Here is a 17,050-nt window from a genome sequence, read left to right as displayed (position 1 = left end):
CACGCACACTGTCGTACGCACGCTAAGCGCGGGCCGCTCAGTGTGTGTGGTGCGCTCGGACAAGCAAGTGTTGCGAGCAGCCGGTCGAGCAGGGCTCCCGACAGGGCACGGTACGGCTGGCGCGCGGCCGAATATTTTAGTGTGTATTGTGCTTGTGAATTTATATTTATTATGTGTACTGTTATATCAGTGTTTTTTAATAAAGTACCTGAAGCAAGCCAAAGACACAACAATAATGCATATTTAACATATCTAATTTCAACTAATCTTATCTCACTCAATAATTGTGTAAAGCACTTGTGCCCTTTCATAGCAAAATCCTCCATGTGAGAGTGATTTAAAGGCAATGATCGGCAGGACATGCACCATCGCTCCACTAACATCGCTTGTTGCGTTACACAGCTGCCGTTACATGGTAGCGTTACAACAATTAACTTGCGTGTTACAAACGTCAACGCGCGTTACTGCTTTGCATTGAATAATTAAAAAAAAGTGAGCAAATAACTTTACTTTAAAATTCTTACCAACGAAAACAAACCCAACCTCATCAGGCACATTCTGAGCCTCGCAAGACTCGTCAGGGAGTTAAACGGTAGGACAACAAGGGGCCACATTTTGTCGACTACTGTAACTGAAATTACATTGGTTGAGGCAAAGCAAGTGATAAATGGACGATTGTGAAGCCAACGTGACCTAACAATGATAAGCGATCGCAAATCAAAGCGAGAGCAGGAGCGCAATCAACTTGTCGTCCCGGTAAAAGGGCGTAGCCTAGCGGGATTTCAATGCTTAATTAAACGCCCACTGGCGGAAGGAATTAGATAATGACAACGATAAGTAGTTTATAAACAATCAATTTGGTACGACTGGTAAGAAAATAATCCTTGGAACTTAAACCACAGCTTCATTGTCGTTTAAGGCAGCTTTTACATTAAAGCCAGTAGAGGCTAAATAAAAAAACAAGTAACGGTCGGTTATTAAATGGATATTTAAGAAGATTTCTGCTTCATGTGAAAAAAACACACATTAGGATGGCAGTACACGTGTACTAAATCCACTAATTATTTAGTGTTGCTATTTGGTTTGTGTGATAAAGAGAGCTCTTACAAGCTGCAACCTGCAATTGTAGAACGGAATACGCCTCAAGACGATACATATTAAACACAAACAATTGCATTAAAAATAATCACTTAATGTATTACACTTAATCACTTAATGCATTACACTAATTAGACCAATTTTCCACAAAAACATACCAGATAAAATAACGTACAACAATAGAAAGTTTTTCCCTCTCCCTCTTTGTTTTAAGAACACAGCGACCAAAAAGTCCTCCCTCAATGCATGCAGGATTGCCTACCGGTAGGCGCAATTGGAGCTGAACTCTCTTGAACGGCTGAGTACAAAATCTTCTCTTCCCAAAAATGTGCCTTCTGTCGGAAGAAATAGCTACGCACGCACACACCACAACGATATTATATACTTCTATCTACCAGCTTACCCTCTAGCAAAGGGTTGGTCAGATGCCGGTATCAGTAATAATATCAGTCAATTGCGAACGTGCTGTAGAGCGCTCCTGTCGTACCGAGAGCCAAAGCTTGACGCTCTGAAACAATAGCGTGTTGTAGGTTGTGTCCACAAGTAGCAGCTACTTGCAAAAGAGTGCCATCGAATTAGTTGAACTGTGCTTTAGTGCAACCGTACAGATAGTGGTGGTTCGCAGATTGTTCACTGGTGTCCCAGACACACGATCCGATCCGATCAACATGACCGAGCGACGCTGGTCAGGCAGTGTACAGCTAGTAAGGAATGATTATCCACCGCTTTTCATCCTGTACGCCACGTGTACTTATCCCTGCCCTGTTCGATTTAGAAAGCTGAGCGGAGTTTGCTGGAGAACAACCTGCACCAGTTCATCAAGGCGCTGGCGAAAGAAGCCAACGTTAATGGGAAGATGAGCAAATTTCCGTACTCAAAGTACTCGCTGTTTGAGACGGCTTGTAAAACACCGGGAAGAGCCAAATTTATTGCGGCCTGCCTGCAACGTGGTGCCTTTGTGACGCAGGTAAGATTACAGTTGTCGTTTTGATTCATACCTTAAGCTATACCACCAGCTGTTTCAGGAGTCAGCAGGCGCTAGAGCAGTCAAAGAAGAATGCTGGAAATTAGTATTATGTCATACTATCTATCGCAAGCTTTCATGAAATAATGAAAACCAGAACTTCCGCTTTGATGTAACTAATCTAGAAATTAGCCGGCGCCATAACCGAAACCTACTGAAAACCCAATGAAGGCGTGGTTGTGGCTAAACTTACACTTTAGCAAGTTTCTGTGCCGGTTGCTCTATTCGATTAAGATTAATCAACATGAATTTGGTGGTTTAGATAACTATAATGAGATTACGGTAGCAGCAGGGGCATTGCCATTTTATACTACACGTTTATCGCTCGTAGCTTGCAGATAAGATACGTTGAGACACATTTGGTTTTGTATGTGTTTATTTGAAATGTATCGCTAGCAGCTTGATCAAGAAGGGTTGATTGATTTACTTCAACTCAAAAAGTAATACAGTTAAAATATCTTAAAGCTAGACCACCTCTAAACTGTGCTGATGAAACTCTTCTCCTGTGCGTGATTATATTACCATCATAACTTTGGTTTAGCAATGACCGTTCTGTCCTGCTGACCGTGTTCTTCTTATATAAACAAAAATGGTTTTGGGGCTTTACACACTACCCAGAAATGAAACGTTTTATCCAGCCATTTAATTTTTGTGGTTTGAAGAGAGCGGATTGATGCGTTAGTGTTCCTTGATCGTTTCTAGCAAGCGGCATCATCGGAGTGACACATTTCCTGTTTTGATAAGAGGAGCATGGTTTTGCTTTTAATGTTCATAATTTGAAGTCCCTTTATTAAAGTACCTCAAGTATTTTATTGTGAAAATGGCAACAATTTTCGCTGAATATACGCGTGCACTTAGCATTTACTTGATTTCACGGCCCTGTTTGGACCACATGATGAACATTATCAGCAGGCCATTAACGACGTTATCGGTACAGTAACACACACTCAGGCACTAATCCAAGACACTGCTTTTGAGCAATGCCCACAATAGCCACAAGTACCACGTTCGAATGTTTCATTCTGATCCTCAACGAACCAACATTGCATAATTGAGTCAACATCGTAGCAATGTATGCAAGCTGTTCCGTGATGGAGTGATTTGAAATAGAAAAATAACAATCGCCAACTTCTCCTTCTTCTCCCTTTGGCTCAACTACCGTTGTCGGTCATGGTCTGCCTGTAGCACTTGTGGGGTTAGCTTTCCGTGACTTATGTATTGGATTACCCTCCATAGCAGGATAGTCAGTCCTACCGTATGGCGGCACGGTCCGTTTGGGGATGGAACCCATGACGGTCACGTTGTTAAGTCGTACGAGTTGACGACTGTACCACGTGACCGGCTTAATCGCCAACACTTTTCCAAAAACTAATCTGCAGAACCGGTGCAACAAGAAGGTCGGAATGTCTTGATTGTAGATGATTGCTTAGTGCACCAAGGGTATGACAAAATTATACATTACGCTTTTTAAAATATATACTTTCCTCCTAGAAAAATCCCTATACCAACGAGTATCCCATCCACCTGGCCGCGCTATCCTTCGACTGCGCAAATCTTTCCGAACTGCTCAGCGCCCCGCGCATTCAGGTGGACCAAAAGTACGAAGATCGGACGGCGCTGTACCTATTGTTCGAACAGATCGACAGCGACAATTGGAAGCATGTGTTTGAGTGTGTTAAGTTGCTGCTAAAGTACGACGCCAACATAAACGCAACCGATGAGAACAGTGTGTCACCGATAGCTCTGCTAGTAACAGCTGGATACGACGATTGGAGAAAGGAAATTCTTGAATACTGTTTGCAGAACTACAGCGTGAACGTAGACTACCGAAGACAGCAGGCGAGAAAAGCGATCGAGGAGCACTTCCCTGGCACGGACATTCCCATCTACGACATGGAAAAGGTTACCTTGGATGTGTTGCGGAACAAACTGTCCGCCGGAACGGAGGACGAGTTTCTTGCGGCATACGAGAAGTACTGCCAGCAAAACAATGGTCACGTGCCGCCCGAAGAAGAACGCGCTGAGCTGCTATCCGTGGCCGTGTATCAAGCGAAGCTGACCGCCGCTCAAAAGCTCGTTGACGGGCAGATGGTAGATGGCAAGTTTACCGGTAATCCAAAACTACTTTCGGGCCTGCTATCCAAGTGTTGTAATAGGGGGAACGTGCAGATGCTCGAATGGTTGCTGCGAATCATACCGGATGAAGAGGTAGCGCTAGTCAACAAGGATCCTCTGCTTTCGCTGCTCGTGAAGCAGATCGACGTGTACACGGACAATAAGGAGAGTTCCTACATCCGCAGCATGCGCATCTTGCTGAACGATCCGCGCCTAGATATCGACAAGAGCGATGTGAAGAAATGTACGGCGATGCATTACGCCGTCAAGTACAAGAACGATCACGCCCAGGAGCTGCTGCTGGACGAGGGAGCGTACATCTGGGGCGAAAATATATTCGGCGATCTGCCGAACAGCGAGATGGACTCGTCCCTGCTGGAGAAGCATCTGGACTCGTGCGTCACGAACAACGATCGGAAGCCGGGCGACGAGGACTACGAAGTGAGGATCAGCTTTGCCAACTTTATACCGCCGGCCCACAATCCAAATTCCGAGGACGAGATGCGACCGATCGTACGCATCGCACAGTCACCCAATTCTAAACATCTGCTCTGGCATCCTGTCATATCGAGCATTTTGCTGCTTAAGTGGATGAAAGTGATCCACCTTCTCTACCTAAATCTGGTAATCTGTACCGTGTGTTTCGCTTCGTTTGCGACATACATCGTGTTTTACTATGCGCGGGAAGATACCATTCTCAAACAATTGCTGTATTGCCTGTCAGTGTTGGGATGTGTGTATTTGATCGTGCGTGAAGCGTCCCAGTTTAGACTAAGCCCAGGGGCTTACCTGCTATCAATGGAGAATTTGATGGAGCTATTGTTAATCGGTGGATATGTTGCAGTATTGGCGCACGAGTCAGCCGATGAGACATGGTCAATAGTGCTGGTTGGAGTGCTTCTGCTGCTAGGGGTGGAGCTTACGCTGCAATTTGGCATGCTCCCGGTGAACTCCATTGCCACCAATATGGTCATGCTGAAGACGGTTACGAAAAACTTTCTCACCTCTTTGAGCTTGTACTCTATCATATTGGCGTCGTTTACGTTAAGCTTTTACACAGTGTTTAAGATGAAGGATATTGCTCAGCTGCGAGAGACGAACAGACCCGAACAAGCGGCAGTTCATAAGCAGGACATTGAAGATGAGCATCTTTTCAAAAATTTTGGTGAGATTCAGCTGGCGCTGATAAAAACTACAGTAATGTTCACTGGTAAGTGCACGGTCGAATTATGAACATAAATGGTCAAATATATCAAATTTCGAATGCCAATCGAATTCAGTACAGCGGCGGATTAAGGGTATCAAGGGCCCTAGGCGGGAAGTCAAAACCCTTTGGTAAATGTTGGTAAATGGTAAATGTTGGTGGGGGGGGGGGGGGTAGCGGCACTAAACTTGCTGTTGGGAGATTGAACAGTAGACTATTGCCGTCGGGGGCCCCGTCTTGAAATGCCGTCGGGGGCCCCTTCGATCAACAGTCACAGGCTCTAAAATGTTTTGCTGACGGGGGGGGGGGGAATGATTCGCCAGCTCTTGTCACTTGTACTCTGTCCATACGGCATACTACAGAATGACGATCTACGGGGCCCCTAAATCGGCGGGGCCCCAGGCGACCGCCTAGTCCGCCTACCGTTAGATCCCCCACTGATTCGGTAATAGTCCCATTCAGCCAGACAACTCAACTTAATGTTTCGGTGTTAATCTTTAGGGGAGTTTGATGCAGCAGACTTACCATATAAATCATCCAGGTCCATGTATGTGCTGTTTCCAGCGTTTGTGTTCTTTGTAACGATTATCATAAACAACCTGATCAATGGTCTGGCCGTCAGCGACACAACGGTTCGTAAAGACTTGCTGTCGGGGACGGAACTCATTTCTAATAACTTCGCTTGTTAATTACAGACCATTCGGGCAGAATCCGAATTAGTAGGCATTATGGAGATGGTATCCATTATCTGCCGATACGAAAAGGCACAGGAAGGATTTGAGTTCATCCATTCAACGTAAGTCGTTTTTTGACAGTTGTTTGTTGTTCATTCTAGTTGTGGTGGAGTAATCGGTAACATTGTACACGCTTGATTAATTATTAGTAAACAAGCGTATTAGATTTATTGTTGCATGCTGGCTGAACTTTAAATTTATCATTTCTTCCCCCTACAGATTGGGCAAAATTAAGTTCCTCAAACTGGGATGGCTGTTTCCTAATTTGAAACTTTTTTGCAACGAGAATCCGCTGCATCAAATTGTTCTGAAGCCTAGCGATCAAAGCCTATCCACAATCCGGCTGGAACAGCAAATCATCAACACGATTGAAAATGGTGGAATGCGAAAGAAACGTACGAGCAGCACAAATAATACGGCTGCAAATAGTTCGGAAATGAGAAATGGCCAAGAAGAAATTCAACTTATCACTACGAATGAAACTATTTCCAACATGGAGAATGGTCAAGAGCGAACTAGACCTACTAACAAAAATTGCCAGCTTCCGACGCATAAAACCTATCAGGCAAAGAGTTTACTTTACAAGCCTTTCAAGGAAATGCTGAGCAAGATAGTGACGAAATCGATCGAGATTTTGAACTCCCGCCAAATGCACGGTGGATCACAGGCGCAACGCCTATCGCGCATGGAACAGAACATGACAAAGATCATGCAGGAACTAAAGGAGTTGAATGAATTGGTACGGGGCATTGGGAAAGGGCGACGTGGAGATGGTAAGAAAAGCTAGAATGTAACTCCTGAGATATGTGAGAACGGCCTGGCCGTATTATCAACTATAGTTAAATTCAAAAACACAAACCTCGCCTCACGGGTTTAAGTTGTAAAATATACATGACCTTGGTTACAATTCTTCAGAAATACTTGCAAGGATTTAAATCTTGATTACCTAATGCGTTATCTAAAGGTTAGTAACCGTTTGCATCTATCTGTCAAGCACATTGCATACTGTTAGGCGCAAACGCATCATGATTTTAGATCAAATCTTTCCTGTCAGTTGGAAGAAGAGCTTCTGGCAAATTAAATTTTTTTATTGTTTTGTGAGTAAGACACGAACGGCAATCGATACAATCGATATGAAGCATCTAGTTTAAACCGAATTGTGCCACGTCCCGCGAAGAAAAGTTATATGTGATTCAATAAATAAATATAATCGAATCACAGAGCAATTTTATTTGCAAACTACCAATCGCAGAAATTAATTAAAGCTGACTCATGAAAGAATACAGCGCCCCTCTGCCATCAGTATGGTCGATGTAAATCAAGCAACAAGAGGATCCAGCATCCTTCAGTCGCAACACGCGGAACAATAACATAAACATTCCATGGCGAAAGAATTCGTACCATGTGGAAGATATCATCCGGCGTGAAATCATACAGGGTTCAAGTTGTTTTGTAAAGTGCGCTGCATATTTTGTCGCTCACGAAATTTACTTTGACTAGACTAGACTAGGTACGTACTTGAGCTGGTCCAATGTTAATTTTATCTCGTCCAAGTTTAATTTTGACAGCCGTATCGAGGTGCAGGTTTACCTATCTTTTCTACTACCTATCTCTAATAAATCTTTTGACACATCGTATGCACAAAAACGGAAAGAATAAGCAGAAGTTTCAAAATGATAAGTCGTTTGACTCATAACTCGTTTGATGAACTGAGTAATTAGCATTTGAAAATGAACACCAAATTTGATTGTCTACGTTTCGTTTGGCTTGAATTTGACAGATAGCGCCACGCACTGTGGTAGAACAAATGCAGACAATTTAGGAGTGCATTTTCAAATGCAAATTGCTCAGTGAATAAAACGAGTTATGGGTCAAATGACCCATCATTTTAAAGAATAGTTTAAAACAATATATACTTTAAATTTCATAAATATAACGCTAAACCGCATTAAAGCATTGGTTTCAATTTCAATTTTAATTTGCAAAACTCTGCGTAAGGCTGCTGAAAAACACCTTCAGCATTTTAAAAATCATATTGTGCCTTTAAAAATAGCTAAACTAATGTTGAGCTACTGAAATTGTTTTGCAGACTTTCGATTCTGATTTATCAGACTCTATATCCTTTCCGTTTTCGAAAAACGAATAGTACAATTACTCATATTTCAGTTAGCCAATCGCTGCATCGTCAACTTTCTCAAAGATTCTCAGAGATTCTCAAACTGATTTTGTGTCGAATCGACATTCGTTGAGAACGTAGGTTCCTCAAAGGCACTCATGAGTGCTTGAGAAAATGAGCGTTAAGAAACGCCATGGTCCCGCGGCCTATGAGCTGGTTCGCTGCATTCGTTCGTTTATTCGCTCTGTGATCGTGCTGCGAGAAGCAACTTTCTTTCAGTGCCCCTGCGCTTCATTTTATCTAAGTTCTGTTTAATTTTTGGGTTTCTGTTCGTTCAAAAAGATTACCAACTCGTACTGTGTGGTGGGTTGTGCGGCTTTTATGAATAAGTATTTAACAACAATTTATGTTAACAACTACAATAGTGAATCCTTCCAGAAGCGATCCTCTGACAAGAGTATAAAGTTTCGAAGTGAGAAAATTATTTGAAAAAAAAAAGCAATGTGCGTCTGTGGTTTGATGATCGTTTCAAATAAGTAGTGATAGTTGTGTATGGAAGTCTCATAAAATTGACTGGACCGTGTTCACATATGGAACGTCGCGAAACGGATCCTTTCGCTTCACGCCGCTACCACAGTCTCTTACTGAGCTCCTGGCACTACAAACACTGAGTGTGTCGCCGTCCAACAACGGAAGTCGTTCCGGTGTTGTGCTTGAACTGGTGTCATTTATCGACGGGCAGTGGTGGCTATTGTAGCATACATTCGACTACTCACCACTCTACCACGCGATTCTTCATCTAAACCCAACTAGTATGCAGGTACTGCCGTCAGCATTGTCAGCAAAATGCGATGCAACCAATTCATTACACACCGCAAATGCACTCTTCGTGCACACGTTCAATTCCCAATTTTAGTTGGCGCTTGCTGCAAGCTTCGATGCGAACGACCTGTCGGAGTTCAACCGAGCGCTTCGTAACGGGGCAAACGTGAATCTACGCGATCGTGACGCGCGGTACACGGTGTTCGAATTAGCATGCAAAACTCCCGGCAAGAAGCCTTTCATCCGAGCCTGTCTGAATCATGGAGCGGTACTGTCGGAGGTACGTATGGCGTGGGGTTTTTGTCTTTCTTTCTTTTTTTTGTTAAGTTTGACATACAGTGATTTTAATTTTACGACTACTAAATGCTCGAAGGTGCGATATGGCGATGAGTTTTCAGCACGCACTGGAAGAGATCGTTTGTGACCGGCCCTAAAAGAGAATTTTGGGTGGGGCCGCTGGGTTGGTCATTCGCACTTTGAAACATTGGCTCAGCGTTTGGAGCAGCGCACAGAGTAAACAACACTATCGAAATAGCTAGCCGCCGTTCCGAAGCAGCTGCAAACATTTGCTCAAAGCTGCCCCGGAGTAGTAGCCAATGTTTGTGCGATCGGAGTGTGGGCGGACAGCAGCGTTATTAGTTTAGACGGCGGTATTTGAAATGCGCTTGCTAGCTCGAATTGTCTACTTATACGGGTACGGTGGTTGGTACATGTGCCGTTGATTGTGGAGGGACAGATATATTGAAATTCATCTTGATATGGTGCTCCAGTAAGGGAAGCAACGAAAACAGGACTTGCATTTGAACTAGCAGCTTTGCATGTGTGGAGCGGTCAGAGGTACGTATGGTGTGGGGTTTTTGTCCGTCGTTTTTTTTTGTTGTTTGCTAGTTCAGTCGAAATGAAGTGATTTTAATTTTACGACTACTAAAAGCTCAAAGGTGCAAATAGTTCGTCACTCTCGGGGTCCCAACGTCCATCCGGAAGAGGGCCCTAGCAGGTAGTACTCTGCCAACTTTATACATACTGCATACTATAGACTATCGATCTACGGGGCCACTAGATCGACGGGGACGCTGGCGTCCGCCTACCGTTAGATGCGCCGTTGAACACGACTGTAATTTCAGGTGACTGTAACTGTTCCAATAATACTGCTATTACACAGGGTTGTGTTAAATAGGATTGTTCTGTCAATTCTTGAAAGAAATTTCAGTACGCAAGTCAAAGCTAACCGCAACTAACTGACTGATCTTATTTTTATACAGACTTTGAGGTCTTGCTCATTCGCCTCTATGAGGGATACCGTTTCGTGGAAGTAGTAGAATTTATACTTTTCATTTGCATGAATGTGTGTGTATGGTACGGGATTCAATTGAGATCCTTTATTACGGTGAAGAGCACCATTTGTGTTAAGCCAATCATCTGGAAATATCGCCTGATAGTTAGATTGCAATGTAAGTGCAGCAGAAGTATATGTGTAACGCTCGATGGCGTTCGTGACCGGCTTTTTAATTGTTTACAATAACACATCAGCAGTTGGCAAGGCTGCGTAATATAGTTGGGAATAGATAACTGTAAACATGGTATACGTGTGTAATGCGTTTGTAAAGGCTGATGCACATAATCTTATCAATACTCCTTACGTTCATGATGTGCAATTGGAAGAAGTTGAGAATAGATAACTGTAAACATGGTATACGTGTGTAATGCGTTTGTAAAGACTGATGCACATAATCTTATCAATACTCCTAACGTTCATGATGTGCAATACTCCTTACAAAGTCATGCATGTAGTGCACCCAGGATGTAGATGCATTTTAGTGCATGTTGTGTTATGGATGTTTCTGCTGCAGCTGATACTCCATCGTTGACCCTTCTGAGTTACTAGGGCGAATGTTGTTTTCCCGTTTTCATTTACTATTTTGTTATTGTCCCAATGTCGACCATTGCGAAATATACTTGATTTATGAGATTTAGCAGCAATATAAACAAGGGACGGTGAGGCAAACCTAGCTTTAATAATGGGAAAATACAAAAAAAAAACAGATTTATTGAAACACTTTGTGAAATGGTTCTACACAAACCTTACAACTGCACACATGAATCTAGACAAGCAGAAGCATATCGCATTGGTTGTGATTTTATTTTGAACGTAGCCCGGATCAGAATTAATGTCTTATCTAGCTTTTGGAAACACTGTCTTATGAATAGAACGATGACAAATCATTTTCAACAATAGCATGGCATGTGTGGTATACAGTAAAAAGTATCATCTAAGCATAGTTTCTTCAACATAAGTTTTATCGATAGCAACGATGAAGTGCAATCAAAATACGGTTGAATAACAAACAATTTCAATTCGGAACGAATAGACCTATGCATGTGAGTGGGCGTGTAACGGGTTTGTTCTTCTGCTTATGACTCTTTTTTCGAACTAGTAAATTAGGCCCGGTTTACCAGTTATGTAAGATAATTAGTGAGGTATTTAATAATCTAAGGATATGTGGAACGGATTTTTTAAAAGACAACGCAAATTCCATGTGATTTTTAATTCCAAGCGATGCATTAAGACAAAATGATTCAACATTAATGCCGCTCCTGGAATTTTACAGAACTCATTCTGGTGCTGAAACTGATTTCAATCCCATTTAGATGTTAGAATTAATCTCTAGCCTGACCCTGGAACTGATATTCACCCTTTACCGATCCTTTAACTCAGTGATCTCCATCCTGGGGTCTGTGGCGTTAACATAAGTGGTCCGCGAAAAAAAAATGTTTTTAAAGAAAAGTATATTACAATACTTTTAATTCAAAACTTTGAACTAAGTCAATCCAATGTATACCCTCAATAGCTGTGGGTGGCAAAAAATGTTTTTTTCAAAGCCTAGTGGTCTGCAATCCTTAAAAGGTTGGAGAACACTGCTTGAACTGATCCTGACATTATACCGGTCGTGGAGTTGATCCTGATCTCATACCTGGTTCTGGTCTGGTTGCTCGATGGTTAAGCCAGATTTGGTGTTGCCACGGGTGTTGCCACGGGTGATAAAAGATGTTGCCACGGTGGTTTAGCCCGACCAGCCAGATTTGGTGGTGGAAGTATGTTTCTTGCACAGTTAATTATGTTTGTCTTTAAAACGTTTCACCTCTCGCTCGTAGTTTCATATCTGTTTTCTGGTAGTAGAGACTCGTCTAAAGCGGTTTTGAATTCCTGTTGGATAATATTGTCCCTTAGGGAGTCCGTGTTGAGCCGAGACAGCGTGTTTTTTTCCTCCCCCATTGACGCGGGTGCGGGCGATTCTACAACTTATCAACGAGTCCTGGACCAACCGAGCGGAGGATGCAAACGCTCTGGACGTGTTTGAGTGACGCATCCTCTGGACCATCATTGGCGGTGTGCACAAGCATGGATTGTTCAGGAGAAGAATGAATCACGAGCTTGCTGAGCTGTACGGCGAATCAAGCATCCTGATGGTGGCGAAGGCTGACAGGATACGATGGCTGGGGCATGTCATGTCATGGATGCCGGACTCATGTCCCACCAAGAATCCTGGAGAATGATTGTTGACCGGGTCATATCACATCTGGGTGCTCTTTTGTGAGCAGGCTAACAAGTGTGTGTGTGTGTGTGTGTGAGAGAGAGAGAGAGAGAGAGAGAGAAGAGAGAGAGAGAGAGAGAGAGAGAGAGAGAGATAATATTATAACATTCATTTATATAGAGATCATCACAAACATAACGACTAAACCGAAACCAAACCCCGTTATTGTATGCATTACTTACACAAACCCCCAAATAAATAACGGGGTTTGGTTTCGGTTCGGTTCGGTTAAATAACGGTTTTTTTGGTCAAACAAACCCCCTATAAAAACGCATACATACAGACGCACGCTAATCGTACGCTTATTTTCTTCGGCAGAAAAACCCCGAAACCAGCGAGTATCCCATCCACCTTGCCGCGCTATCCTTCGACAGTGAAAATCTTTCCGAACTGCTCAGGGCCCCGCGCATTCAGGTGGACCAAATGTACGAAGATCGGACGGCGCTGTACCTATTGTTCGAACAGATCGACAGCGACAATTGGAAGCATGTGTTTGAGTGTGTTAAGTTGCTGCTAAAGTACGACGCCAACATAAACGCAACCGATGAGAACAGCGTGTCACCGATAGCTCTGCTAGTAACAGCTGGATACGACGATTGGAGAAAGGAAATTCTTGAATACTGTTTGCAGAACTACAGTGTGAACGTAGACTACCGGAGACAGCAGGCGAGAAAAGCGATCGTGAAGAACTTCCCTGGCACGGACATTCCCATCTACGACATGGAAAAGGTTACCTTGGATGTGTTGCGGAACAAACTGTCCGCCGGAACGGAGGACGAGTTTCTTGCGGCATACGAGAAGTACTGCCAGCAAAACAATGGTCACGTGCCGCCCGAAGAAGAACGCGCTGAGCTGCTATCCGTGGCCGTGTATCAAGCGAAGCTGACCGCCGCTCAAAAGCTCGTTGACGGGCAGATGGTAGATGGCAAGTTTACCGGTAATCCAAAACTACTTTCGGGCCTGCTATCCAAGTGTTGTAATAGGGGGAACGTGCAGATGCTCGAATGGTTGCTGCGAATCATACCGGATGAAGAGGTAGCGCTAGTCAACAAGGATCCTCTGCTTTCGCTGCTCGTGAAGCAGATCGACGTGTACACGGACAATAAGGAGAGTTCCTACATCCGCAGCATGCGCATCTTGCTGAACGATCCGCGCCTAGATATCGACAAGAGCGATGTGAAGAAATGTACGGCGATGCATTACGCCGTCAAGTACAAGAACGATCACGCCCAGGAGCTGCTGCTGGACGAGGGAGCGTACATCTGGGGCGAAAATATATTCGGCGATCTGCCGAACAGCGAGATGGACTCGTCCCTGCTGGAGAAGCATCTGGACTCGTGCGTCACGAACAACGATCGGAAGCCGGGCGACGAGGACTACGAAGTGAGGATCAGCTTTGCCAACTTTATACCGCCGGCCCACAATCCAAATTCCGAGGACGAGATGCGACCGATCGTACGCATCGCACAGTCACCCAATTCTAAACATCTGCTCTGGCATCCTGTCATATCGAGCATTTTGCTGCTTAAGTGGATGAAAGTGATCCACCTTCTCTACCTAAATCTGGTAATCTGTACCGTGTGTTTCGCTTCGTTTGCGACATACATCGTGTTTTACTATGCGCGGGAAGATACCATTCTCAAACAATTGCTGTATTGCCTGTCAGTGTTGGGATGTGTGTATTTGATCGTGCGTGAAGCGTCCCAGTTTAGACTAAGCCCAGGGGCTTACCTGCTATCAATGGAGAATTTGATGGAGCTATTGTTAATCGGTGGATATGTTGCAGTATTGGCGCACGAGTCAGCCGATGAGACATGGTCAATAGTGCTGGTTGGAGTGCTTCTGCTGCTAGGGGTGGAGCTTACGCTGCAATTTGGCATGCTCCCGGTGAACTCCATTGCCACCAATATGGTCATGCTGAAGACGGTTACGAAAAACTTTCTCACCTCTTTGAGCTTGTACTCTATCATATTGGCGTCGTTTACGTTAAGCTTTTACACAGTGTTTAAGATGAAGGATATTGCTCAGCTGCGAGAGACGAACAGACCCGAACAAGCGGCAGTTCATAAGCAGGACATTGAAGATGAGCATCTTTTCAAAAATTTTGGTGAGATTCAGCTGGCGCTGATAAAAACTACAGTAATGTTCACTGGTAAGTGCACGGTCGAATTATGAACATAAATGGTCAAATATATCAAATTTCGAATGCCAATCGAATTCAGTACAGCGGCGGATTAAGGGTATCAAGGGCCCTAGGCGGGAAGACGAAACCCTTTGGTAAATGTTGGTAAATGGCAAATGTTGGTGGGGGGGGGGGGGGGGTAGCGGCACTAAACTTGCTGTTGGGAGATTGAACAGTAGACTATTGCCGTCGGGGGCCCCGTCTTGAAATGCCGTCGGGGGCCCCTTCGATCAACAGTCACAGGCTCTAAAATGTTTTGCTGACGGGGGGGGGGGGGGAATGATTCGCCAGCTCTTGTCACTTGTACTCTGTCCATACGGCATACTATAGAATGACGATCTACGGGGCCCCTAAATCGGCGGGGCCCCAGGCGACCGCCTAGTCCGCCTACCGTTAGATCCCCCACTGATTCGGTAATAGTCCCATTCAGCCAGACAACTCAACTTAATGTTTCGGTGTTAATCTTTAGGGGAGTTTGATGCAGCAGACTTACCATATAAATCATCCAGGTCCATGTATGTGCTGTTTCCAGCGTTTGTGTTCTTTGTAACGATTATCATAAACAACCTGATCAATGGTCTGGCCGTCAGCGACACAACGGTTCGTAAAGACTTGCTGTCGGGGACGGAACTCATTTCTAATAACTTCGCTTGTTAATTACAGACCATTCGGGCAGAATCCGAATTAGTAGGCATTATGGAGATGGTATCCATTATCTGCCGATACGAAAAGGCACAGGAAGGATTTGAGTTCATCCATTCAACGTAAGTCGTTTTTTGACAGTTGTTTGTTGTTCATTCTAGTTGTGGTGGAGTAATCGGTAACATTGTACACGCTTGATTAATTATTAGTAAACAAGCGTATTAGATTTATTGTTGCATGCTGGCTGAACTTTAAATTTATCATTTCTTCCCCCTACAGATTGGGCAAAATTAAGTTCCTCAAACTGGGATGGCTGTTTCCTAATTTGAAACTTTTTTGCAACGAGAATCCGCTGCATCAAATTGTTCTGAAGCCTAGCGATCAAAGCCTATCCACAATCCGGCTGGAACAGCAAATCATCAACACGATTGAAAATGGTGGAATGCGAAAGAAACGTACGAGCAGCACAAATAATACGGCTGCAAATAGTTCGGAAATGAGAAATGGCCAAGAAGAAATTCAACTTATCACTACGAATGAAACTATTTCCAACATGGAGAATGGTCAAGAGCGAACTAGACCTACTAACAAAAATTGCCAGCTTCCGACGCATAAAACCTATCAGGCAAAGAGTTTACTTTACAAGCCTTTCAAGGAAATGCTGAGCAAGATAGTGACGAAATCGATCGAGATTTTGAACTCCCGCCAAATGCACGGTGGATCACAGGCGCAACGCCTATCGCGCATGGAACAGAACATGACAAAGATCATGCAGGAACTAAAGGAGTTGAATGAATTGGTACGGGGCATTGGGAAAGGGCGACGTGGAGATGGTAAGAAAAGCTAGAATGTAACTCCTGAGATATGTGAGAACGGCCTGGCCGTATTATCAACTATAGTTAAATTCAAAAACACAAACCTCGCCTCACGGGTTTAAGTTGTAAAATATACATGACCTTGGTTACAATTCTTCAGAAATACTTGCAAGGATTTAAATCTTGATTACCTAATGCGTTATCTAAAGGTTAGTAACCGTTTGCATCTATCTGTCAAGCACATTGCATACTGTTAGGCGCAAACGCATCATGATTTTAGATCAAATCTTTCCTGTCAGTTGGAAGAAGAGCTTCTCGCAAATTATAAATTTGTATTGTTTTGTGAGTAAGACACAAACGGCAATCGATACAATCGATATGAAGCATCTAGTTTAAACCGAATTGTGACACGTCCCGCGAAGAAAAGTTATATGTGATTCAATAAATAAATATAATCGAATCACAGAGCAATTTTATTTGCAAACTACCAATCGCAGAATTAATTAATTAAAGCTGACTCATGAAAGAATACAGCGCCCCTCTGCCATCAGTATGGTCGCTGTAAATCAAGCAACAAGTGGAGCTAGCATCCTCCGGGCGCAACACGCGGAATGATGACGTAAACATTCCGTGCCGAAAGAACTCATACCAAGTGAAAGATATCATCCGACACGATAGCATAACCACATGAATGGGGCAACATAT

General features: G+C 43.7%; 2 protein-coding genes across 3 annotated transcripts; both read left to right on the top strand.

The window, feature by feature from the left end:
- The first annotated feature begins 1,390 nt into the window (after positions 1-1,390).
- Positions 1,391-7,845, top strand: LOC121589809 (transient receptor potential cation channel protein painless-like). The gene is made up of 6 exons (XM_041908981.1): positions 1,391-1,802; positions 1,874-2,065; positions 3,614-5,447; positions 5,943-6,073; positions 6,137-6,237; positions 6,395-7,845. The coding sequence occupies exons 1-6, from the start codon at positions 1,767-1,769 to the stop codon at positions 6,960-6,962; spliced, it is 2,862 nt and encodes a 953-aa protein (XP_041764915.1). The 5' UTR covers positions 1,391-1,766; the 3' UTR covers positions 6,963-7,845.
- A 554-nt stretch (positions 7,846-8,399) lies between these two features.
- On the top strand, positions 8,400-16,851 carry LOC121587898 (transient receptor potential cation channel protein painless-like). 2 transcript variants are annotated; one of them, XM_041905213.1, is made up of 7 exons: positions 8,400-8,654; positions 8,730-9,111; positions 9,208-9,393; positions 13,025-14,858; positions 15,358-15,488; positions 15,552-15,652; positions 15,810-16,851. In XM_041905213.1, the coding sequence occupies exons 2-7, from the start codon at positions 9,106-9,108 to the stop codon at positions 16,375-16,377; spliced, it is 2,826 nt and encodes a 941-aa protein (XP_041761147.1). In that variant the 5' UTR covers positions 8,400-8,654; positions 8,730-9,105; the 3' UTR covers positions 16,378-16,851. The 2 variants fall into 2 exon arrangements, with proteins under 2 accessions (XP_041761147.1, XP_041761146.1); XM_041905212.1 differs by having other exon boundaries at positions 8,400-9,111.
- The last annotated feature ends 199 nt before the right edge of the window (positions 16,852-17,050 follow it).

The sequence above is a fragment of the Anopheles merus genome, chromosome 2R, assembly GCF_017562075.2.
Source record: "Anopheles merus strain MAF chromosome 2R, AmerM5.1, whole genome shotgun sequence".
Lineage (NCBI taxonomy): Eukaryota > Metazoa > Arthropoda > Insecta > Diptera > Culicidae > Anopheles > Anopheles merus.
The sequence above is the reverse complement of the archived record's forward strand: the minus strand, read 5'-3'. Positions and strand labels throughout refer to the sequence as shown.

Bases quoted from the DNA above. Each gene is read 5' to 3' on its own strand.
- LOC121589809 (XM_041908981.1), top strand. From the start codon at position 1,767: ATGACCGAGCGACGCTGGTCAGGCAGTGTACAGCTA. The intron at 2,066-3,613 runs GTAAGATTACAG...CTTTCCTCCTAG, and splicing joins GTGGTGCCTTTGTGACGCAG to AAAAATCCCTATACCAACGA. The intron at 6,074-6,136 runs GTTCGTAAAGAC...TGTTAATTACAG, and splicing joins TGGCCGTCAGCGACACAACG to ACCATTCGGGCAGAATCCGA.
- LOC121587898 (XM_041905213.1), top strand. The intron at 15,489-15,551 runs GTTCGTAAAGAC...TGTTAATTACAG, and splicing joins TGGCCGTCAGCGACACAACG to ACCATTCGGGCAGAATCCGA. The intron at 15,653-15,809 runs GTAAGTCGTTTT...TTCCCCCTACAG, and splicing joins TTTGAGTTCATCCATTCAAC to ATTGGGCAAAATTAAGTTCC.